At 35.9% G+C, this 26,901-nt stretch overlaps 1 protein-coding gene across 2 annotated transcripts in view; it reads left to right on the top strand.

Annotated features, from left to right (window-relative positions):
* The window catches only part of TRPC4 (transient receptor potential cation channel subfamily C member 4), a 270,133-nt gene that overhangs the window by 187,558 nt on the left and 55,674 nt on the right, over nt 1-26,901 (top strand). For both annotated transcript variants that reach the window (XM_066234980.1, XM_066234979.1), the window contains exons 6-8: nt 557-870; nt 14,181-14,376; nt 18,188-18,382. In XM_066234980.1, coding sequence (XP_066091077.1) covers nt 557-870; nt 14,181-14,376; nt 18,188-18,382 — 705 coding nt within the window. The remainder of the gene's footprint in view (nt 1-556; nt 871-14,180; nt 14,377-18,187; nt 18,383-26,901) is intronic.

Raw genomic sequence — 26,901 nt, 5'->3', positions numbered from 1 at the left:
GGAGTTTATAGATTACAGATTAATAATTCTTTTGGTTTTGTGCAGATATTTTGTTTGTTTGTTTTTGAGAGAGAGAGAGAGAGAGAGACAGGACGGGAGAAAGATGAGAAGCATCAACTCATAGTTGTAGCACTTTAGTTGTTCACTGATTGCTTCTCCTGTCTGCCTTGACTGGGGGCTCCAGCTGAGCCAGTGACATGTTGCTCAAACCAGCAAGCTTGGCCTTCAAGCCAGCAATCTTTGGGCTCAAGCTAGCAATCATGGGATCATGTCTATGATCTCACACTCAAGCCCACAAGACCACATTCAAGCTGGATGAGCCCGTACTCAAGCCTGCGACCTCGGAGTTTTGAACCTGGGACTTTATAGTGTTCCAATTCAGTGCTCTATCCACTGCACCACCACCAGTCAGTTTTTGTACAGATTATTATTGCTGCCATTGTTATGAAGGAGATCAGCTTCCTGACAATAGCTACTGTGTTTCACCTACCTAAACTTGACATATTCATATGTATGAGTTTGTTTTACCTTGCTTTTGTTTCTTTCGTTTCTCCAGTACAGTGCCCTAAATCCTCGAGAATCTTGGGACATGTGGCACCCCACTCTGGTAGCTGAAGCTTTATTTGCGATTGCAAACATCTTCAGTTCCCTACGCCTGATCTCCCTGTTTACTGCAAATTCTCACCTGGGGCCTCTGCAAATATCTCTGGGAAGAATGCTCCTGGACATTTTGAAGTTTCTCTTCATATACTGTCTTGTGCTGTTGGCATTTGCCAATGGCCTAAATCAATTGTACTTCTATTATGAAGAAACAAAAGGGTTAAGCTGCAAAGGCATACGATGTGAAAAGCAGAATAATGCATTTTCAACGTAAGTCAAACAAACATTTCTATCAGTAATGGTTGTGCAGAATTTAGAGTGTAATATATTATGAATTTGAAAAATTCATGACAGGTGGTTGCAAAGAAAATTATGTGTAATGCAAAAAAAATCCAATTAAAATGCCTTTGAATATAAAGCTCTTTTATTTAAAAAATAACAGTACATTTATAAGTGTTAGTAAAATAGTTGTTTCTTTCAAAATAACTACATAAAAGGAGAGCTATATAGACTGTTTTTTAAATTGTTAAATTTATTGGTTGACCCTGGTTAATAAAATCAAGAGTACATTGCTTTGACACATGACCTGTATGTGTAGCATTGTGCGTCCACCACTAAGTCATATCATCTTTTATTGCCATACATTTGGATCCCTTGAGTAACCTCCATCCCCTTCCTACTGGTGACCACCTTACTGTTGTCTATGTCTACGAGTTCCAGTTTTATATCTCATATATGAATGAGATCATATGGTTCTTCACTGTTTCTGACAGACTTATTTTATTTAGCATAATATTATCAAAGTTCTTTAAATTGTGGAATAAAATGGATATCTGTATTCTGTTGACAGCTTACATGTACATTAAAAGATAAAATCTATACATGTAAAAGCAATCGGGTAAGAAAACTCAAGTACTTTTCAGTCTTTGCTCATGTGTTTTCCAGATGCTAGTGTCCCTTCACATCTCTTTCATTCTCTCGTCTTCCACACAAAAATTTAAGCATGTGGAAATAATCCAATCCTAGTCCATTGTTATTATTCACACAAAACTCTCTGTGCCCCTTCACCTGAGTAGCCAGAAGACTTGGCCAGTGTCCCTTCTCTATGTCCCCTTCATGACCACCGTGTTTGATGCTCACACAGTTCTCATATAATATATCTCTACATATCTGCGTCTATCTCCTTCCCACTGTGATAAATAGTTAATTAGCAGATTAATAAAAAAGTTAGGCCATTTTTATCTAGTAATCACATGTGAATATATGGACATTTTTTAGTTGACTTTTAAAAGTCAGATTCTATCCATGGGCCATTATAGAATTGTATGTATGTAATATAAGAGACTACAGTAATTTCTCAAATAGGAGGAAATCCATAACCTCAAATAAACTATATAACTTATGGTAAAAAAAAAATTGTTGATTAAATTTCTGTGTCTCTTTTTCTCTCTTATTCTAATATCTAAAGCTCCTTTTAAGTTAATTAAGATCTGATTATTTACACATGAAATTTTTATCACAGCCTTAAGTGCCTCGGATCCTTTCAGGAATATATTTACTACAAACCACGATCATAACGAAAATAAAAAGTCATCCCAGCTTCCCACTGTCACGTCATGCCTTGCTCTCAGGCTCTTTATTCCTCTGGTCTTGCATGGCATTTCTCCCCCTGACCAGCTTCCTCGGTTTTGTTGTCTTCCTTATCTTTTCTTCTGGCTCTGGACAGGGCAGGTTCTGTGAAACCTTGGCAACAACATTTTGTGACTAACATGATCTTGGATTGTGTCTCAGTTTTGATACCTGAACCTATCTTTCCCCACTCATTTGGGGTCCCTGTCTTGGTAGTTCCCCCTGACTACTCGGGTCAGGCATGTACAATGGTCAAATGCTACCACCTCCCCCTAGAATTCTGCCTCTAACAAACTTCCTGGATATTGTCGATATTGTCTGTGTGCTCACTGGACTCCCAGATTTCTGATGGAGGGCACTTTTGTGTGCTGTGTCATCCACAACCCCCAACCCCCTTGTCACTTTGTACTGCATGCCCTGATGCAAACTGCTTGCCAAGACCACCCCATCTATGGCTGTGGACATACCCTTCTGATTCCATGCTTTGTTTTCCAGAAAGAGCTGCCCAGCAGCACCCAGAAGTGAGGAACCTCCCCAGTTCTTCTTTAATTAAGGGAATAGCCCTGGTCCCAAGATCCCAACCTTTTCTGAGAAATATTATTCACCTGCAGCTAACAAGGTTCTACCTAATCCCATTTTAACTTATGTTCCCTAAGATTCCCAGGAATCCCCCAGTCTTTTTAGGGGCTTCATGGTAAATGATTAAATATTACAAACTAATTGAAATTACTATTTAAGAAATGTACGACTAGGAAATCTGATGTAAAAATATCTAAATTTTAAAATTGTATTTAAAACAAGTATACTGAGATTTTGGATTATGCATTATTTTGCTACCTACATTCCAATGGTTTTCTCTATTATAATAAAAAACAAAAGATAATTGCATATCTCAAATGTTATAAGCCCAAATCACTTTTTTTTAATAAATTTTTATTAATGTTAATGGGATGACATTAATAATTCAGGGTACATATATTCAAAGAAAACATGTCTAGGTTATCTTCTCATTAAATTATGTTGCATACCCCTCGCCCAGAGTCAGATTGTCCTCTGTCACCCTCTATCTAGTTTTCTCTGTGCCCCTCCCCCTCCCCCGAAATCTCTCCCTCCCTCCCTCCTGCGTCCTCCCTCCCCCCACCCCTGGTAACCACCACACTCTTGTCCATGTCTCTTAGTCTCGTTTTTATGTTCCACCAGTGTATGGAATCATGTAGTTCTTGTTTTTTTCTGATTTACTTATTTCACTCCGTATAATGTTATCAAGATCCCACCATTTTGCTATAAATGATCTAATGTCATCATTTCTTATGGCTGAGTAGTATTCCATAGTGTATATGTGCCACATCTTCTTTATCCAATCTTCTATTGAAGGGCTTTTTGGTTGTTTCCATGTCTTGGCCACTGTGAACAGTGCTGCTATGAACATGGGGCTACATGTGTCTTTACGTATCAATGATTCTGAGGTTTTGGGGTATATACCCAGTAGAGGGATTGCTGGGTCATAAGGTAGTTCTATTTGCAGTTTTTTGAGGAACCACCATACTTTCCTCCATAGTGGTTGTACTACTTTACATTCCCACCAACAGTGAATGAGGGTTCCTTTTTCTCCACAGCCTCTCCAACATTTGTTATTACCCGTCTTGTTGATAATAGCTAATCTAACAGGGGTGAGGTGGTATCTCATTGTAGTCTTGATCTGCATTTCTCTAATAACTAATGAAGCTGAGCATCTTTTCATATATCTGTTGGCCATTTGTATTTCTTCCTGGGAGAAGTGTCTGTTCATGTCCTCTTCCCATTTTTTTATTGGATTGTTTGTTTGTTTGTTGTTGAGTTTTATGAGTTCTTTGTAAATTTTGGATATTAGGCCCTTATCTGAGCTGTCGTTTGAAAATATCATTTCCCATTTAGTTGGCTGTCTGTTTATTTTGATATCAGTTTCTCTTGCTGAGCAAAAACTTTTAATTCTGATGTAGTCCCATTCATTTATCTTTGCCTTCACTTCTCTTGCCATTGGAGTCAAGTTCATAAAATGTTCTTTAAAAGAGCCCAAATCACTTAACCCAAATAAATCAGATGTTCTACCTGAAGTTATTTCCAGGTAACAGAATGTGAGATGCAAAGAGCAAATTATTTTTGTTCAAAATTATTAAAAAACTAAGAAACAGAGTCATACCTCTTAGTATTAGTAATTTGCTAGAATGTATAGAATGTACTAGGCGGGCATCAGTTATCTGTCCCTTAATGGCCCTCTTTGGGCTTAATGGATATTAATTACTGGAAGAGCATGTATAGTGACACCCTCAGGGCTCCTGCTGTACATCTTATTTCTGTGCCTTTTTTTAATCTTCAGTTTTCTTTTTATAATTATATAACATCTATAAATTTCAAACTTTCTTTTACTACCCATTCTCTCAATGATTTTATTTCATATGAGGATTAAAAAATATAATTCAAAAAATAAATTCGTGTAAAGTACTTAATACACCTCTCGTATGATAAAAAAATTATTAGCTACTCTACTTTTTTTTATTAGTGATAGTAGGAGAGTTTTCTCTCTCACCTATATCTCAAGTGGTTCCTCTCCATTACTCCTTTCTCTTAAGGAAGTAAATGGATGCTGAAACTTTGAATATTGTGTTTCTCATTAGCCACCACTCTTGTCTCTCTCCTTCATTTCCTCCAAGCAGCCCTGAAATGAAATCTGAACCTGATACCTTGTTTCCTTGCTTCTAATTCATTTTCATCCAATTATAATGTGTCTGTTGCTGCCACAACTCAACTAAAACTACTCTAGAAAATATCTAGAACCTTCATATTACCACTATTGAAGGATGTTTATTTCTCTGTGTCTTATCTAATGTTACATCATTTGGCCCTGTTTAACAATTTCAGTTTCTAATATTTTTTAAATTGTATTTCATTCAACATAATTTTTTTTTCTTTTTTTTTTCTTTTTTTTAATAAATTTTTATTAATGGTAATGGGATGACATTAATAAATCAGGGTACATATATTCAAAGAAAACATGTCTAGGTTATTTTGTCATCAAATTATGTTGCAAACCCCTCGCCCAAAGTCAGATTGTCCTCCGCCACCCTCCATCTAGTTCTCTGTGCCCCTCCCCCTCCCCCTAACTCTCTCCCTCCCTCCCTCCCATGTCCTCCCTCCCCCCCCACCCTTGGTAACCACCACACTCTTGTCCATGTCTCTTAGTCTCATTTTTATGTTCCACCAATGTATGGAATCATGTAGTTCTTGTTTTTTTCTGATTTGCTTATTTCACTCCTTATAATGTTATCAAGATCCCACCATTTTGCTGTAAATGATCTGATGTCATCATTTCTTATGGCTGAGTAGTATTCCATAGTGTATATGTGCCACATCTTCTTTATCCAGTCTTCTATTGAAGGGCTTTTTGGTTGTTTCCATGTCTTGGCCACTGTGAACAGTGCTGCAATGAACATGGGGCTACATGTGTCTTCACGTATCAATGTTTCTGAGGTTTTGGGGTATATACCCAGTAGAGGGATTGCTGGGTCATAAGGTAGTTCTATTTGCAGTTTTTTGAGGAACCACCATACTTTCCTCCATAATGGTTGTACTACTTTACAGTCCCACCAACAGTGAATGAGGGTTCCTTTTTCTCCACAGCCTCTCCAACATTTGCTATTACCCGTCTTGTTGATAATAGCTAATCTAACAGGAGTGAGGTGGTATCTCATTGTAGTTTTGATTTGCATTTCTCTAATAACTAATGAAGCTGAGCATCTTTTCATATATCTGTTGGCCATTTGTATCTCTTCCTGGGAGAAGTGTCTGTTCATGTCCTCTTCCCATTTTTTTATTGGATTGTTTGTTTGTTTGTTGTTGAGTTTTATGAGTTCTTTGTAAATTTTGGATATTAGGCCCTTATCTGAGCTGTCGTTTGAAAATATCATTTCCCATATAGTTGGCTGTCTGTTTATTTTGTTATCAGTTTCTCTTGCTGAGCAAAAACTTTTAATTCTGATGTAGTCCCATTCATTTATCTTTGCCTTCACTTCTCTTGCCATTGGAGTCAAGTTCATAAAATGTTCTTTAAAACCCAGGTCCATGATTTTAGTACCTATGTCTTCTTCTATGTACTTTATTGTTTCAGGTCTTATATTTAGGTCTTTGATCCATTTTGAATTAATTTTAGTACACGGGGACAGGCTGTAGTCGAGTTTCATTCTTTTGCATGTGGCTTTCCAGTTTTCCCAACACCATTTGTTGAAGAGGCTTTCTTTTCTCCATTGTGTGTTGTTGGCCCCTTTATCAAAGATTATTTGACCATATATATGTGGTTTTATTTCTGGGCTTTCTATTCTGTTCCATTGGTCTGAGTGTCTATTTTTTTGCCAATACCATGCTGTTTTGATTATCGTGGCCCTATAATATAGTTTAAAGTCAGGTATTGTAATGCCCCCAGCTTCATTCTTTTTCCTTAGGATTGTTTTGGCTATTCGGGGTTTTTTATAGTTCCATATAAATCTGATGACTTTTTGTTCCATTTCTTTAAAAAATCTCATAGGGATTTTGATGGGAATTGCATTAAATTTGTATATTGCTTTGGGTAATATGGCCATTTTGATTATATTTGTTCTTCCTATCCAAGAACAAGGAATATTTTTCCATCTCATTGTATCTTTTTCGATTTCCCTTAACAATGCTTTGTAATTTTCATTATATAGGTCCTTTACGTTCTTTGTTATGTTTATTCCTAGGTATTTTATTTTTTTTGTTGCAATCGTGAAGGGGATTATTTTTTTGAGTTCGTTTTCTAATACTTCATTGTTGGCATATAGAAAGGCTATGGACTTTTGTATGTTAATTTTGTATCCTGCGACCTTACTGTATTGGTTTATTGTTTCTAATAATCTTTTTGTGGAGTCCTTCGGGTTTTCGATGTATAGGATCATATCATCAGCAAAAAGTGATAGCTTTACTTCTTCTTTTCCGATATGGATGCCTTTTATTTCTTTGTCTTGTCTGATTGCTCTGGCCAGAACTTCTAGCACCACGTTGAATAAGAATGGAGAGAGTGGACAACCCTGTCTTGTTCCTGATTTAAGGTAGAAAGTCCTCAGTTTTATGCCGTTTAATAGGATGTTGGCTGATGGTTTATCATATATGGCCTTTATCATGTTGAGATATTTTCCTTCTATACCCATTTTGTTGAGAGTCTTAAACATAAAATTGTGTTGTATTTTATCAAAAGCCTTTTCTGCATCTATTGATAAGATCATGTGGTTTTTGTTCTTTGTTTTGTTGATATGGTGTATTACGTTAACCATTTTGCGTATGTTGAACCATCCTTGAGATTCTGGGATGAATCCCACTTGATCATGATGTATTATTTTTTTAATATGTTGTTGTATTTGGTTTGCCAGTATTTTGTTTAGTATTTTAGCATCTGTATTCATTAGAGATATTGGTCTGTAGTTTTCTTTCTTTGTGCCATCCTTGCCAGGTTTTGGTATGAGGGTTATGTTGGCCTCATAAAATGTGTTTGGAAGTATTGCTTCTTCTTCAATTTTTTGGAAGACTTTGAGTAGAATAGGAACCAAGTCTTCTTTGAATGTTTGATAGAATTCACTAGTATAACCGTCTGGGCCTGGACTTTTATTTTTGGGGAGATTTTTAATAGTTTTTTCTATTTCCTCCCTGCTGATTGGTCTGTTTAGGCTTTCTGCTTCTTCATGACTCAGTCTAGGAAGGTTGTATTGTTCTAGGAATTTATCCATTTCTTCTAGATTGTTGTATTTGGTGGCATATAATTTTTCATAGTATTCTACAATAATTCTTTGTATTTCTATGATGTCTGTGGTGATCTCTCCTCTTTCATTTTGGATTTTATTTATTTGAGTCCTGTGTCTTTTTTCCTTGGTGAGTCTTGCCAAGGGTTTGTCAATTTTGTTGATCTTTTCAAAGAACCAGCTCCTTGTTTTATTGATTTTTTCTATAGTTTTTCTGTTCTCTATTTCATTTATTTCTGCTCTGATTTTTATTATCTCCTTTCTTCGGCTGGTTTTGGGTTGTCTTTGTTCTTCTTTTTGCAGTTCCTTAAGGTGTGAAGTTAAGTGGTTTACTTCGGCTCTCTCTTGTTTGTTCATATAGGCCTGAAGTGATATGAACTTTCCTCTTATTACTGCTTTTGCTGCATCCCATAGCTTCTGATATGTCGTATTTTCATTTTCATTTGTCTGTATATATCTTTTGATCTCTGCGCTTATTTCTTCTTTGACCCATTCATTTTTTAGAAGTATGTTGTTTAGTTTCCACATTTTTGTGGGTTTTTCCCCCTCTTTTTTGCAGTTGAATTCTAGTTTCAAGGCTTTATGATCAGAAAATATGCTTGGTACAATTTCAATTTTTTTGAATTTGCTGATGTTGTTTTTGTGGCCCAACATATGGTCAATTCTTGAGAATGTTCCATGTACACTAGAGAAAAATGTATACTCTGTCGCTTTGGGATGAAGTGTCCTGTAGATGTCTATCATATCCAGGTGTTCTAGTATTTCATTTAAGGCCACTATATCTTTATTGCTTCTCTGTTTGAATGACCGATCTAGAGCCGTCAGCGGTGTATTGAGGTCTCCAAGTATGATTGTATTTTTGTTAGTTTTTGTTTTAAGGTCAATAAGTAGCTGTCTTATATATTTTGGTGCTCCTTGGTTTGGTGCATATATATTAAGGATTGTTATGTCTTCTTGATTCAACTTCCCCTTAATCATTATGAAATGACCATTTTTGTCTCTGAGTACTTTTTCTGTCTTGTAGTCAGCATTATTAGATATGAGTATTGCTACACCTGCTTTTTTTTGGGTGTTGTTTGCTTGGAGTATTATTTTCCAGCCTTTCACTTTGAATTTGTTTTTATCCTTGTTGCTTAGATGTGTTTCTTGTAGGCAGCATATAGTTGGATTTTCTTTTTTAATCCATTCTGCTACTCTGTGTCTTTTTATTGGTAAGTTTAATCCATTTACATTTAGTGTAATTATTTACACTTGTGGGTTCCCTACTGCCATTTTATAAATTGCTTTCTGTTAGTTTTGTATCTAGTTTGATTCTTCTCTTTTGTTTTTCTATCATTTGTTTTTGTTTGTTTGTGTTCCATACTTCTTTCCTCTGTTGCTACCTTTTTTAAGTCAAGTGTTTTTGTGGTGGTTTTTTTAAGGGTGGTTACCATTAAGTAATGAAAAGGGTACCTACCATATTCATTGTAGTACCCTATCTTATAAGTATTTCTGCACTTCATCATCCTTTGCTACTGTTAATCTCCATCCTCTCCTCCCTTTTTTTCCTTTGTTGTCACAGTTTAAGTTTGGTTTTATTGCGTTCTTGGTGGAGCTGTTACTTGTGGTGTTGTTTTCTTTTGTTCTTTGAATCTGGTTGGAAAACCCCCCTTAGTATTTCCTGGAGTGGGGGCTTTCTGTTGATAAATTCTCTCATCTTTTCTGTATTTGTGAATGTTTTTATATCTCCTTCATACTTGAAGGATAGCTTTGATGGGTATAGTATTCTTGGCTGAAAGTTCCTCTCTTTCAGGGTTTTAAATATTGGGGTCCACTCTCTTCTAGCTTGTAGAGTTTCTGCTGAGAAATCTGATGATAATCTAATAGGCCTTCCTTTATATGTTGTACTCTTCTTTTCCCTGGCTGCCTTGAGAATTTTTTCTTTGTCATTGGTTTGTGTCATCTTTATTATGATGTGCCTTGGAGTGGGTTTGTTGGGGTTAAGAAAACGTGGTGTTCTGTTTGCTTCTTGAATTTGAGGCTTTAGTTCCTTCCACAGGCTTGGGAAGTTCTCGTCTATTATTTGTTTGAGTATATTCTCCATTCCATTTTCTTTCTCTTCTCCCTCTGATATACCTATTATTCTTATGTTATTCTTTCTGATGGAGTCAGACAATTCCTGTAGGGCTTTCTCATTTTTTATTATTTTTGAGTCTCTTTCTTCTTCTCTCTGTTGTGCCTCAAGTTGTTTGTCTTCTATTTCACTAATCCTATCTTCAATCTGGGCTGTTCTGTTAGCTAAGCTTGTTACCTCGTTTTTCAGCTCGTGAATTGAGTTTTTCATTTCTGTTTGATTTGTTTTTATAGTTTCAATTTCCTTGGTAATATATTCTTTGTGTTCATTGAGTTGTTTTCTGATCTCCCTATATTGCCTTTCTGTGTTTTCTTGTATATCTCTGAGTATTTTTAAGATTTCTATTTTAAATTCTCTGTCATTTAGCTCCAAGGCTTCCAATATGTTAAGTCTTTTCTCCATAGATTTTTCCACATCTATTTGTGTTACCTCTCTTTCTTTTGTATCCATAATATTCGATTTCCTCTTTCTTATCGGCATCTGAGGGTGGTCTTATTGATAGCACTAATTAGAATTAATAAAGAATAAAAAGAAAAAAAAAAGGGTAAAACACCCCACAAAAAAAAACAGTAATAATTTATTATTTCCCCCTTTTTTTCTCTCTTCTCATTCAACATGATTTTTAATTAGCAATACTTTCCTTTTGAAATCTTGTCCTCTTTTAATTATATGTTACTCTGCTTTTGTATTTCATCTCTTGTTTTAGTCTTTTCTACTTTCTTCTAATAAATATATTTCAGTTATTGCTTTTAAATAGTAGTCTGCCTTATCACTATCTCAAACCTTATACAATATCTCTTTGAAAACTCACCTATGATTATGGATTTGGCACAGTGTCTATATTCATATCACTAGCACAGATGCCTCAGGTTTCTAGGTCCAACGGTCTTTTAACTACCTCTCCATGTGTATCTCCTAAAAATGTAAACCAAATCAAAACTCATTGGAGTCCCTCTCAAAATATGTTCTTCCTCCTCCTCAACTTCCTTTCAGTGAATGATACCACAGCCTACTTATTAACATAAATCAATAGCTTCTATTGGATCTCCCTGCCCCCTACATCCTCCCCACACAGTCAGTCACTATATGTCCATTCCTGCTCTCTGTTATCTTGGTGCTACCTTCTCTTTCTCATTTTTCATGCATAAATCTAAGTTTTCATGCCTTTTGGCTTTGCCTTTGGTCATATGTCTTTCTTCTTGTTGCCTGAATAATCTTTGTAAACCAAAATCTCCTCACTCCCTTGTTTAAAATATCAAAATGGTTTCTCATATCTTACTGGATGGGGTAAAGTGTTTAATGTAGCTGACCAGGTTCTTCAGTGACCTGCCTCTTGCTTCTTCTTCAGTTTTCATCTTTCTCCATTCCCTCATTATTCTTTACTCTTCAACATTTTCTAATGTGTTACTAATTCCCAAATATGTCATATTCTACTCTCACTCCACAATGCCCTTATTCTGCTATCTCATTTGGCAAAATGTTATTGTTTTCCAAAGCCTACCTGATATGAACCTTTTCTGGGATGCTTTTCTGATCCACTTCTGACTGTAAGCACAGACTGAGTTCTACCTTCTGCATCTCTCCCTGCATTTCCCACCAGCAGACAGACACTGCTCCCTATCATCCCTTTAACATGGGAAGAACTACACATTTATGAAAAGAAACTAATGGTTAGTCACGAAAGTTATTCTACATACAATTTTAAACTAGCAGTCTCTGGATAAGAGACATTTCTATGAAGAAAGACACAGGTTTTGTAACAGTTGTGTCAATAAGAAAAACCTTCTAATGTTTATTGGAGCTGTATTCCTCCTAATTGGAACTGGCTAACTGAAGTCATACATTGTTTTAATTTTGTTATTCCTTATAAACAAGACACATACAGATATGTCTTATATTAATTCATGTTTCCTCATCATTTTAAGTGTCAAGAGATAAAAGAAAATCTCAACTATCGAGCGCATTACCATTTTACTTGCTCACTATCTCTAGTTGTAAGTACTGAACTAGGAAACAAGCTAATTTTTAAACACAGCAATTGATAAATGTCTTCAAAGAACAAGACACAAAATGTTATTTTTAGAAAGGTACTACTATAACATCAACCTATAGAAATGACCAGTTTTTAGCCTTCAACTAAAGTTTTATGCTGTGTCATTTAATAACCATGGCATTACCCTGGAAGCTTTTTCTCTGTATTCTACCATAGAATTTGGAAAATGGTAATCAAATAAAGGTGGTCTGAGATGTAGCTACTGATTCTTCAGTCTATGGGAAATACTGCTATCAACAGATTTGGGAATTGCTAATTATAAGAACATTTCTAGAGCAATGGCTTCAAAATATTAACTCATTAATTTTTTTAAAATCATATATAAAAGTATAATAAACACCAATGTCTTGCTACTGAGGTTTTAAGTCATCTATAAAGTAAATAAACCAATAAACACAATTAGTTAAGTGGAACTATTCAGCAAACCTCATATTCTATTTATTCTTTTGAAAAAAGGAAAAAAATAACAAGAATGAAATACAGAATTAATCATAAAATATCACTATTTTGAATTTTCTTCTTTTCAAAGTTCAACAAAAATGTAAATAAATATTTTGACTAAGAGCTTGCTAATGTTCTGTACTGTAGTACTTCTTACATAGGAAGAAATTAGTATTCAACCATAACATTTATTCTACGTCACTTTTTACTTGAACATTTGAAAAAGCAACTGTCATGGCAATTAGGTGGCAACATTTTATTGTTTGTTTATGTTATATCACCTGAACCTTTTTCCGAACTGCTGCTGTTGTTGGGGAAAACCAGGTAAATTATACTTGTATATGCATAGTGAGAATATACAGTATTTAGACAGAATCCAAAAACAGGACTACAAATTTTAGAAATTGTTCTTGAAGTTACTAAAATAAACAACTCATGTCCTTGGGTCAAATTTACTTTTTCCAGAGAAATATTTCAGAAAATAACTTTTAGTGGCCTTTGTCCAGGGCCAATGAATCAGATTAAACTCTCCCTGATATTGTTAGAATCTGACATCTGGGCTGTCCTTTGAGAATACATGGTTAACTTCCACATAATACATATTTCTGCTGGTAAATCACACACTGAGCAAATTTAACCAGCTCAGCGCCCTTACCACTTTATGATAATCTGTCCCATTGCTGAATAGCTCTAACAGCTCGAGCAAACTAAACCAATAAACACAATTAAATATCATATCCCATAATTTAAAAATATTAGTCTGCTTTTTTAAAAATGCAATCCATTTGAGAAAATAAATCTTAAACTCCAGTTAAGTCATCCTTAGTTAGACTCTCCTGTTTATAAAGACCAATAACTCATGAATTATTTCAAGTAACAGGGGTTTTCTTATAACACTCATACACAGGATTGTATGATTTTAGCAAGGCTAGAATTTAGAGCAAATTCAGAAGAAAGCAGGAGTGGTCTGCGGGACATGACTCTGAGAACCAATGTTGACATGATGCAGCTAGTCTATGTTTATTCTTCTTGGTGGTTCCTTGTTACCTGGCTTTTTCATCCTCAACTCTCTACTTCTTAGTTTGCACTGTCTCAAACCTTTGGCTTCTCATAATTCCAGTGATCCTGACCCTACATCTTACCTCCTGTCATTTCAGTCCTTTTTGGCAACTAACACACTCTCTTGATATTTTTAAGGTAAACTTTCTTTAGAGAAGAAATCTGATTGTTTAGGTTTATCTTTATATTTCATCTTTATGTATAACTCAGTACATACTTCACAGTGTATATATGTCCCATATCTTCTTTATCTGGTCCTCTATTGAAGGACACTTTGGTTGTTTTCATGTCTTGGCCACCATGAATAATGTTGCAATGAACATAAGGGTGCATGTATCTTTGCAAAAAAATATTTTCAAAAATTTCAAGTAGATACCCAGAAGAGGATATGTATTTTTAAATTAATCAAATGTACATCATAACATTTATATTCTATTGTAATATCTTATTGTATACTGGTTTTATTTATATAGCTATTAGTGTCATTTTATCTTTATTCCAGGTTATTTGAGACACTCCAGTCTCTGTTTTGGTCGATATTTGGTCTCATCAATTTATATGTGACCAATGTTAAAGCACAGCATGAATTCACTGAGTTTGTTGGTGCCACCATGTTTGGGACGTACAATGTCATCTCTCTGGTTGTCCTACTCAACATGTTAATAGCTATGATGAATAATTCTTACCAACTTATTGCTGTAAGTTGAATAATTTCATTTTAATTCAATATTTTCCAGAAAATGTGTTCTAAGCTATACTCTATCTTATTGGAAATAAAGTTTGTAATTGGCTACTTATAAGACAGAAGTATAATATAAAAGGATAGTTTTAAGTTTCTAAGCAGCATTCACCATATCTAGATATATACTAATTTAGTGTTATCATATCACAAATGATTATAAAATAAACTAAATTTATCTTGCCAGGGAGGCATGGGCAATGACATGCAATAGTTGAGGTATGAATTATAAACAGGCAACTTTTCTCCATGCAGTGCCCTTTGGACTTGGCATTATCTCTGTCCGTTTAACCTATAATCTTGATACAAGCAAACTCAGTTCAGCTTGACAAGATACAAAAGATAGTCCAGAGGGGAGTCTGAGAGAAAAAGCCCCAAGATTTTCAGTTTCTTAAAGCTTAGTAAAAGCAATATTAGGTAAAACCCTGAATTCCATAGCAGAATATACAATACTATATGTGCTTATTTAAAATTCTGAAATCCAAACAGTTAATTTGATTTATTTAACCACTCATTCTACAAATTCTTATTTGTACTTTTCTTGAAACTAAAAATACATCAACAAACAAGGAAGACAAAGCCATTTTATCCCCTTGAATTTATATGCTTGTGATATATTTCTATAGCCAATAGCAATAATAACAAAGTAAGTCATACTGGAATGAAATATGGTTTTTTAAGTCTTTAATGTTTATACCTTAGACATTATTATTTTATAAGGATAATTATAAGATGTTCATTTTCTCCATAAATAGCTACCATTATATTGCATCTTGGGAACTATTGCTAAAACTTGAGTGTTATTGTTATTTTAAGAAACAACATTTTGAATTTTACTTAAACCTGTCCCAGATGGAAAACAGTATATTAAGAATAAATGATTTTTAGTTGCTGATTCACAATCTAATAGAGTCTTATTTAGATAGACTTGGGTCCTAGGATTTGCATGTGAATAGCTAAATTTGTGGGGCTTCATTAATAAGCACCTTACAGCCTGTCCAGGCAGTGGCGCAGTGAATAGAGCATCAGACTGGGATGCTGAGGACCCAGATTTCAAACCCTGAGGTCGCCGGCTTGAGTGCGGGCTCATCTGGTTTGAGCACAGCTTAGCAGCTTGAACCCAAGGTCACTGGCTTGAGCAAGGGGTCACTTGCTCTGCTGTAGCCCCCAGGTCAAGGCACATATGAGAAAGCAATCAATGAACAATAAAGGAGCTTCAACGAAGAATTGATGATTCTCATCTCTCTCCCTTCCTGTCTCTCTGTCTCTGTTACACACACACAAAAATAAGCATCTTACAGATCTGAAAAGTTTCACATAGTCCCTATATATCTGCTTCAGAACTTCTGTATCCCTCTAGGCGACACATGGCCACAACCTGTATTCTATTCTACACTGCCTCTTCAAAAACTTTGGGAAGCCTCTAATTATAAAGCTATAGACAGAGAAGCTGTATATGCACTTTGTATTCTATAAAACATTAAATGTACCGAGTTCATCAAGAGAACACTATTCAAGAATAGTGCGACATTTACTTTTTGCATCTTTGTGAAGTGTGTCTTCCTAGGCTCCTTCTAACAGAATTAAAAATGAGCCTCTAATCTTTATTTTTGTTTAGCCAAACACTATATCCACCTGAAAGGAAAACGGGTACCCAGCAGCTGAGCCAGGTGCCCTCCCAGCATCCTCTCATGATGCCTCCTTTGGAGCATGAACATGCGAAATATTTTATGTTCACCTATCCCAGAATATCAGCTTTTCCCTTGAGGGCTTTCTCTATTGCCCTGCTAGTCTTACCTCAGAGATTTAGGGAAATGTATAAAAGAGGAGGAGAGTTTAATTGTTAAAAGTCAAAAGCAATCATGCAGACCACATCTAAAACCTATTTCTCACTCAATTGTTCTTTGATCAGATATTTATTGTGTATCTACTATATACCAGGTATATGCTTGTTTTTAGGGCTACACAGTTTAATGAAGTCCCTGCCCTCAAGAAAAATGTAATGTAGTAGGGGCAAGATAAGTAGTCATTATAATATCGAGAAAAGGGATTTGAGAATGTGTGGGGGTGAGAGGCAGCTGAGGATGATGGCAATTAGGGTAGGGTCCTACGAGATGAGATACCTAAGTGACATATTAAATATTGACTAAGTTACAAGGTGGGTAGCAGAAGGTTGTTTTTAGTTGTCACCAGCCTAGAACTTTTCTCTCCCAGTTTTTATAACCACTAGAGACTTTATTTAGACTCTCAGAATACCAAACCAGAAACCAAGCACAGTCTTCTTTGTGGTAATAGTAAAAAGAACATAATGAGATGAAGATAATCCTTAAATTCTGACTCCATGAGAATCAGGTGTAGCAGAAGCTACTCACAGCCCAATACTTGCTCTACGTGACTGACTTTTTATTACTTTAAGTCAATTCCCCTGGGTCCCATTCATCATGATTACAGCAAATAATATGTTATACTTTTATATGTTTCTTCATTCAGTTAGAATCTGTAAGGTTTTTAGAAAGAAAGACAAGGAGAGAGAACTAGAGGAGTGGAACAAGCAGAACAGAGACTGACTGCTCTCTAAATAGAGAGGAAAATGGGAGAGAAACTAGCTTGTGTGCTTCCATATAGTGACTGATCCCTTAGACCAGGGATCTCAAACTCGTTGCCATGCGGCCCGCCCACCAATTTTGTGCGGCCCGCAGACTAATCAAACTTCGTGGATTAATCTGCGGGCCAGTCTGCGGGCCGCACAAAATTGGTGGGCAGGCCGCATGCGGCCCGCGGGCCGCAAGTTTGAGACCTCTGCAGAAATTTGCTAAGCAACAATGGAGGCCATGCAATTTCTAGATACAGTGATTCCTGTGGAAAGGTTGAAAGCACAATTTGTACAGTGCCTAAACTATTAATTAACCTACTCTAAAATCTGAGTTTTTAAAATCATATTAATGTGTTAATTATTTTGAATTTTTTAACTGTATATATGCCTTGTTTCTAGCACTTTCTACTTCCCAGAATTTCTGCGAAATCAATGCATGGCTGATTTAAGAGGAGACTGACTGTTCTCTAACTAATTGCCACAGTTGTTACTAAGTTTTCCCAGGAGATAAATAAAATAGAATGATTAATAAATGATGGTGGGGGATAACTTCAGGCTTGTGGGCAACCACCAGCCATACCCCTATCTGGTGCCATTTGGCCAGGGTTATGTCCAGGTTCGGTGTTGTGTCAGAGTCCTTACTCTATGTGAGGAACTTCTCTCTGAGTTTATGCCTGTTGCCTAAAGGTGCACAATAATTATTCACATGGAAATGTATCAAATACGGCTTTTTCTGGAAACACCAGGAGGCTAAGCCATAAGCACCCATGCAGGTGATATTCACATAGGTAGGGGTTCAACTGCTTGGGTAAAACAAAAGCACTATTTTTGGCCAGATCTATTGAAACTGAGCTAACGGAAGTCTACTGTGCAAAAAATAAAGATCCATTTTCAAGGCATAACTAATTACTGTAGTCTCTTTCACACGGACTTATTTTAGATGTCTGTTTGATGGAAGAGGGAAGGATGAAAAGGGGCAAGAGAGCTGTGACTCCTTCCCTAGGTAAGCCACCATCTGAAACGTTTGCCTGACTATCGCCAGGAAGCAGCACTGCTTTCATGAGCCATTTAATTAATGTTCCAAGAGTCACACAAAGTCAGGTTACCGGCTCCTGAGGTTTTATCTAACCATATTAATTAAGAAACCTGTCAGCAGTTGTCATGTTCTTCTATTCAGGACCATGCAGATATAGAATGGAAATTTGCTAGAACAAAGCTTTGGATGAGTTATTTCGAAGAAGGAGGTACGCTGCCAACTCCCTTCAACGTCATCCCAAGCCCCAAATCTCTCTGGTACCTGATTAAATGGATATGGACACATCTGTGCAAGAAAAAGATGAGAAGAAAGCCAGAAAGTTTTGGAACAATAGGGGTAAGAACACAGCATGTTAGTATTACTCTTTCTTTTAATTGTGTATTTAAATGTATTTGTATTTTTTATTGAATATTTTTGCATTTTTAGCCATTTTGTTCTACTGATTACATTTGGTGAACTACCTTATCTAAGACACTGAGTAACTATGACTTTTTCACAAAACCATTTTCTACATTGAGGGCCATCACTGTTATTTTAATAGGAGCCACACTTTACACAGGCCTCTTTTTGACCCCACCCATCAAGGCTGAGGACACTGAGCATTCTCTCTTAGTACCTTCATTTCTACATCTTTATAGAATTAGAGCCCCAGTTATTTGTAGAATTACTTTTTTTATTTTTCTCTCTGGATTGTAATTGAAGGAGTATGTTTTCATCCCCTCTTAGTGCCTAACATAAGCTGCTTCAAGAACATATTATGCTTGATAAAGTTTTCTCCATTAAATGATTGGATGAATATTATAACTAAAAAAAAATTCTGTGTTATATTCAATCACAGTAATTTCAGAATATGTTTAGTGGCCTAACGTTTTACTTCTACTCTCAATCATATTAAATGCCAAGAAGCTGTGTTTGTAAAAAAATGTTAGAACTGCTCAAACATGCTCCTCTTATATTGGAATATATTTCCTTTAAAAAATTTATTCCTACTAGAAAGCAAGAGTTAGGCAATTCCAGTAGAAAATACATGGACTTAGATCTTGGTTCCCATCAAACCATTGACATGGGACATGTCACTCCTCATTGATTCCACATGTCATATCCTAATTTTTAAAGTTCTTATAGTGATGTTTTGGGAATTAGTACTTTTATTTATAAAATACATTACACTAAAACATTCATTAATCACTTTAACCTAGAGAAATTGCTTTGGGAAATATTCTAATATGCCTTTATATTAAAAATATCAAGCAATGTTAGTTATTTAATTTAAAAATTATAATTTGTTTTTAATTTTATTTAATATATATTGTTTATGACTGCTAATTATGACCTAATGTTCCTTCTTACTTCTAAACTTCATTGCCCAAAGCATTGTTATCAGCATCAAATGTTTTTTTCCTACTGAAAGTGGCCTTGATATTTATGTAATCTCAGTAATAATTTTAATTCTAAAGAGAAATTGACTGGAAAAAGACTAGAGCAACAGAGATATAAATATAGAGAGGCATATGTATTCTTTCTCCTAAGCTGTTACTTCATAAACTAGAACTAAAGTTTGGGCATATATCTGACCTTGGAAACAAATTCAGATTATGATGTCACCTTACACTGCAATCCTCATCATAATTTATAGACTTTATCACTGATTCTAGAACAATTTAAAATATTTTACTCTAAATAACTAATTTCTCTGTTTAAAAATGAGTTCAAATTATTATTATTATTATTATTTATTATTATTTTTTTACTTTTCTGAAGCTGGAAACGGGGACAGTCAGACAGACTCCCGCATGTGCCCGACCGGGATCCACCCAGCATGCCCACCAGGGGCAACGCTCTGCTCACCAGGGGGCGATGCTCTGCCCATCCAGGGCATTGCTATGTTGTGACCAGAGCCACTCTAGCGCCTGAGGCAGAGGCCACAGAGCCATCTCCAGCGCTCGGGCCATCTTTGCTCCAATGGAGCCTCGGCTGCGGGAGGGGAAGAGAGAGACAGAGAGGAAGGAGAGGGGGAGGGGTGGAGAAGCAAATGGGTGCTTCTCCTGTGTGCCCTGGCCGGGAATCAAACCCGGAACTCTTGCACGCCAGGCCGACGCTTTACCACTGAGCCAACTGGCCAGGGCCGAGTTCAAATTATTAATAAAAACAGGTAGTTATAAAATAAGTGTAATGGTTTGGATTTAATAGGAAATTGCTGCATGTGCTCTACATGCCAGTAACTGAGCTAGGCAATGGGGGTGAGATGAGTTAGAAAGATACGGTTTTTATGTTTCTAATATGAGAGATGCAGATATGAGAACATATTACTATAATGCATGTTATAGAATATATTTGACATTATAATTACATACAAGATGCTATGAAAACAGTGCAAGAAATAATGTTTTATTTGAGATAAACAGGGAAACTTTCAAAGAAGCCAACTCTGGCTTATTCCTGTCCACATCAAATTATATTTGTTCTTTTCCCCAACTTTTATTTTAAATTTATGAGAAATTTATTTAATCCCTAAAAAGATATTAGTGAATTATACTATCTTGTGCTGTCATAGGAGTATTTTGATTTCAAAAAGAATTTCTGAGCCCCCATATAAAGGCCACACATAAAACAAATTTGTCTTTAATACATTAATTATAGGTCACAGAGGTGGGAGGTTTGTGTATTAAGATGCCACAAAATTTGTAAGAAGATTTAAGGTTCTGCTCCAATATTTTTAAAAAATGTGAGTGTGCTGCCCCCAGAATCCTGGAGAATCATTCTAAGAATGAGACTCCCAACTCTCCCGTCCCTACCCAGAGAATGGCCCCACTGTTGATGCATTGTCAGGAATAGGTTACCTCCGTTTCTTAGGTGCAAAGAAAAGCTTACCATTAACGGGCTTTCCTATGAAAGCAATGATTCACTCCTGTCAGAGGGAAAAGGTAAAGTTAAAAAGATTTCTTTTCCAATACATTGCTGGGCTTGAAAAAAAAAGTATTTTATGCCTCTTTCTCTAAATTTAAATATTTTGATCCCAGGTGGTACACAGAAAGATAATTCACAATTGTGTTGTATAACCATTTCTTATTTCTTTTTTTTTTCTTTTCTTTTTTTTGTAGTCATGTTAATTTTACTAACCTTTTTGATACTTTTTTGCCTTGGGAATTTATGACAAACTAAATCAATGTTGTGAGATGGGTCTCTGTTCCAGTCTCAACCTGCTCTCCATCCTGCCTCTTCTCTGCCAAGCGAAGGTTCTGGGCAGCACCAGCCTAATTCCTCTCCATGCTATAAACTTACTCTTTACCTAGAATGCATTTCCAGAATAAGGCAGATATAGTATTTTATTTTGCATTCTCTCTCTCTTTTTTTAATTGAGAGTCGGGGAGGCAGAGCTAGACTCCCACATGTACCCTGAACAGGATTCACTCGGCAAGCCCCGGACCAGGTGATGCTCTACCTGTCTGGGGCCACTGCTCTGTTGCTTGGCAACTGAGCTATTTTAGTATCTGAGGAGAGACCATGGAGCCATCCTCAGCTCCCAGGGCCAACTTTTCTTGAACCATTTGAGCCATGGCTGCAAGAGGAGAAGAGAGAGAAAGAGTGAGGGATGGGGGAGGGTGAAGAAGCAGATGGTCACTTCTTCTGTGTGCCCTGACCGGAAGTCAAACTGGGGACTTCCACACGCCGGGCCGATGCTCTATGACTGAGCCAACCAGCCAGGGCTGTTATTTTGCATTCTTTTAGTTGAGTTTTACATATTTATATTTTAGATGGAAATAAATAATATATATTATTGGCAAGAAAAATAAGGTAAATATAAAGTATATAGGAAGATTCTAGTATTAATAAAGGAGTTAAAGGAGAAAATAATGTCAAAAAGTGATTGATTTGCTGTGTATTCCTTTCAATTTGGATAATCTTCCTGATAGCTTTTTATGCAGACATGAAGACAAGAAGATATACATGTATCCATTAATAAAAAGATGACAATCTGTATAACCAAGACATGGCTTAAAATATCACAGTACACTTCAAAGGGACTTTAGAAATCACTCAGCCCCACATTTCCTTTACAAGAGAACTTGTTTACCTTGCCTAGTGTTACAGGGTCCCTTGGTGAGAGCTGGGGGGAAAAAACTGCTGAGTCTTTTGTCTGCCACTCTAATGTGCTTTTCACTGCCTTCTCTTTTCCCTGAAAAGTCTCATGGCCATGCCACAATACCTTCCACACGGTGTATTCACCTTTTGGGTTTTTCTCAACAGCTTTTGCAGATCTCACCACTGTTTTCCATTGCCTCTTAGATTCCTGTATCTCATAGTTATTGTTTAACAGCCTGGCTTACCTTCTGCTATCATCCCAACTTGCCTCTGTTTAAGCCACATTTTTTAAGCAGACCATTGAAACTAAACTCTAGGTAGAGTTTTTGCTTTCATGAGGCATCTCTTTTGTAACCTTCCCATGGTGGTTCTTTTACTGACTCATGTCACCTAACAGCTGCCTCCCTGTCACACTGCTGCTCATCTCCTCTTTTGTTCTTCAGTCACATTGGTCTTCTCTAGGACCCCATCATTGGTGATTTTATCTTGCTATTTATGTCTTCTGAGTAATACTGATACAACGTGTGGGTGGAGTGCAGAGCACATTCTTAACAGCTGTGCCTGATACAATGCTGTGAGAAAGATGCAGCTCCCGGAACCCTCCTGGGCACACACAGGAGGGAGCTCACCTGCTATAAGGAAGTGACTCAGTGCCAACCACGCAGCTCCCTGATCTTTTCAGCCATGGGCTATGAAGAACACGCTGTAACACCCTGTAGAATGAACCCATGTATATAAGCTATTTTACTTCCTGAATAAAATGGATCTGCGTCACTGAACCTGGTCCTGGAGTCGGATCTCTGCGTCTCCATTGTCCTCACTCCCGGTGGGTCTTGTCCACAACAACAAGAAAAAGTTAATTCATTCTTAAAGAAAAAAAAGAAAACAGCTTTGGATTTTCTTCTCTGGAAGATTCGTTCCTGGTAAATTAACCTTTCATTTGGAATTTTTTATGGATGGTAGCATAAAGCAGGTTTTATGAACTAGAAATGCTTTATTGAGCAAACCCTTTATTGTGGGAAGAAAATTTAGCAAGAAATGGTTTCTCTCTGGGAAACAATGAAAATCCTACCACAGAGGCAGCCTATTGGGAATGCAATAATAAAATATAAAACATAGCATAGCGTTTGGTGTTTGACATTACTCATTGTTTAATTTTTTGCTTCATCTCATTTTATCAGCAAAAACCCTTCTTGGTTTTATAACACTGGTTCTTAAACTTTAATGTGTACCAGAATCATTGGGGTCTCAATTTTAACAAAAATTTATAGCTTGTAGCTTTAATTAAAAATGCCTTTTAAAAACAAAAAAAAGCACTGGCATCTATTGTAGATCAGCATTTTAAACTAAAACAGAACCACCATTTCTATTGCAGCTCAAAAGGTCCAGATTACTTAATTAAAGTAAAAAGATATTAATGCAGTATCTTCCCACAAAGTGTTTAATTACTAAGAAAATTTTATTTTTATTTATTTTTTAATTGTTCAATTACAGTTTACATTTAATATTGTTCTGTATTAGCATCAGGTGCACTGCAAAGTGGTTAGACAGTCATGTACTTCACAGAGTGGCCCACCTGCTGCTTCAGAACCCACCTGGCCCCAAGTGTGTTTGTCATGATATTATTGACTACGTTATAATCTACATCTCTGTGACTATTCTGAAACTAAACATTTTACTGCTTAATTTCTTTACCTTTTTTATCCAACCTCCCACCCCCCATATTCTCTGACAACTGTCAGTCTATTTTACATTTCTGAGTGTTTCTCTTTTATTTATTGGCTTATTTTGTTCATTAGATTCCAAAAATCAGTGAAATCATATGGTATTTGTCTTTCTCTGTGTGCTTTATTAACATAATAAATTCTAGGTCCATCCACACTGTTGCAAAAGGTATTATTCAACTTTTTTAATGGCCAAGTAATATTCCATTGTATATATATACCAAAACTATTTTATTTACTCATTTATCGATGGCCACTTGAGCTGGTTCCATATTTTGGCTATTGTAAATAATGCTGCAATGAACATAGGGTGTATATATTCTTTTGATTTCAAGTTTTGGATTTCTATGGATATATTCCTAGAAGTGGAATCTTTGGTAAATTTAATTTTAATTATTTGAGAAATCTCCTTAATGTTTTTCATTGTGGCTGCACCAATCTGCATTCCCACCAACAGTGCAATAGGGTTTCTTTTTCTCTACATACTTACCAACACTTATTAGTTGTTGATATTTTTCTGAGAACCATTCTGACAGGTGTGAGATGGTATCTCATTGTGGTTTGATTTTCATTTCTCTGATGATTAGTGACTTGGGGCAACTTTTCTTATGTCTATTGGTTATCTGTGTGTCTTCCTTAGAGAAGTATCTCTTCAGGTGTTTTCCACATCTTTGTTTGTTTTTGGTGTTGACTTGCATAAGTTATTTAAAATTTTTGTTATTAACCCTCTATCAGATATATCATTCACAAATATGTTCTCCCATTCAGAAGGTTGTCTTTTCATTCTTTGTTGTTGTTGTATTTTTCTGAAGTTGGAAATGGGGAGGCAGTCAGACAGACTCTGGCATGTGCCTGACCAAGATCCACCCGGCATGCCCACCAGGGGGCGATGCTTTGCCCATCTGGGGCATCGCTCTGTTGCAACCAGAGCCATTCTAGCACCTGAGGAGAGGCCACAGAGCCATCCTCAGCGCCTGGGCCAACTTTGCTCCAATGGAGCCTTGGCTTCAGGAGGGGAAGGGAGAGATAGAGAGGAAGGAGAGGGGGAGGGGTGGAGAAGCAGATGGGCACTTCTCCTGTGTGCCCTGGCCGGGAATCGAACCCGGGACTCCTGCATGCCAGGCTGACGCTCTACTGCTGAGCCAACCGGCCAGGGCCTTTTCATTCTTTTGATGGTTTTCTTTGCTGGGCAGAAACTTTTGAGTTTGAAGTGTTTCATTGGTTTATTTTTTCTTTTGTTTCCCTTGACCTAGGAGATATATCAGAAAAAATATATCGCTAGCAAAAATGTCAAAGATTTTACTGCCTATGTTTTCTTCTGAAATTGTTATGGTTTGAAGTCTTATACTTCAGTCTTTTTTTTTTTAATGTAAGTCTTTAATGTATTTTGAGTTTATTCTTTTACATGGTGTAAGAAGGTAGTTTAATTTAATTTTACTTGGGGGAGGGCATATGCCTGTCCAAATTTCCCAACATCATTTATTGAAGAGACTATCTTTACCTCATTGTAAATATATTCTTGCCTCCTTTGTCAAATATTAATTGACCATAAAAGCATGGGTTTATTTTGGGACTTTTAAATTCTGTTCCATTGATCTATATGTTGTTTTTATGCCAGTATCATGCTCTTTTTTATTGCTATGGCCTTTGCCTATAGTTTGATATCAAGTAGTGTGATACTTCCCACTTAGTTCTTCTTTCTCAAGATTGCTGTGTCTATACAGGGTATTTGGTGGTTCCATATAAGTTTTTGGATTATTTTTTTTATTTCTGTGAAAATAGCATTTTGATAAGAATTGCATTAAGTCTATAGATTTCTTCGAGTAGTATGGACATTTCAATAATCTTAATTCTTCCTATCCATTAAAATGGTATATGCTTGTACTTATTTGTATCTTCTTCATTTTTTTCCTTCAGTATCTTATAATATTTGCAGTATAGGTTTTTATCTCCTAGACTAAATTTATTCTTTGGTACCATATTTTTTATGCAATAATAAATAGGGTTGTTTTGTTATTTCTTTTTCTTTTTCTGATAGTTCATTATTGGTATATAAAAATGCAAATAATATCTGATATTAATTTTGTATCCTGATACTCTATTTATTTATCAGCTCCATAGTTGTTTGGTGGATTCTTTAAGGTTCTGTATATGAGTGTCATGTCATCTGCAAATCATAACAGTTTTATTTCTTCCTTGCTTATTTGGATGTCTTTTATTTCTTCTTCTTGCCTGGTATTATGGCTGGAACTTCCAGAACTAACTATGTCAACTAAGAATGTCTATTTATTTCTTCCAGGTTGTACAATTTGTGGGCTTATAGTTATTCATAACATTTTCTTAGAATTCTTTGCATTTCTTTGCTGTCAATTGTTACTTTCCTTCTTTCATTTTGATTTATGTATTTGGGTTTTCTCTCCTTTTTTCTTGATAAGTCTAGTTAAAAGTTTATTGAACTTGTTTATTATTTTTTTCAAAGTACCAACTCTTGGTTTCACTGGTCTTTTGTATTTTTTAACACTCTATTTCATTTATTTCCATTCTAATCTTTATTATTTCCTTTCTTCTTTGTTTCTTTTTTTCCCTAGTTTATATAGTTGTAAGTTTAAATTGTTTATTTGAGGGTTTTTTTTGTTTTTTTGAGGTAAGCCCATAAATTAGGACTGCTTTTGCTATGTCTCATAAATTTTGTGTTCTGTGTTTATTCTCATTTGTCTTCAGGTAAATTTTTATTTCTTCCTTGATCTCATTGTTTACACATCTATTGTTTAGTAACATGTTATTAAGCCTCCATGTCTTTATGTGTTTTTCAGGTTTTTTTTTTTATATTGTAGTTGAATTCTAGCTTCATACTATTTTGGTCAGAGAAGATACTTGATATGATTTCAGTCTCCTTGACTTTATTAGGACTTGTTTTGTGTCCTAACATTTGGCCTGCTCTAGAGACTGTTCCATGTGCCCTTGAAAAAAAAATTATATATTCTGCTGCTTTGCCATGCAATGCTCTGAAAATATCAATTAAATCTATCTGGTGCTGTGTGACATTTA

The sequence above is a fragment of the Saccopteryx bilineata genome, chromosome 6 (genome assembly GCF_036850765.1).
Source record: "Saccopteryx bilineata isolate mSacBil1 chromosome 6, mSacBil1_pri_phased_curated, whole genome shotgun sequence".
In the NCBI taxonomy this organism is placed as follows: domain Eukaryota; kingdom Metazoa; phylum Chordata; class Mammalia; order Chiroptera; family Emballonuridae; genus Saccopteryx; species Saccopteryx bilineata.
The sequence above is the reverse complement of the archived record's forward strand: the minus strand, read 5'-3'. Positions and strand labels throughout refer to the sequence as shown.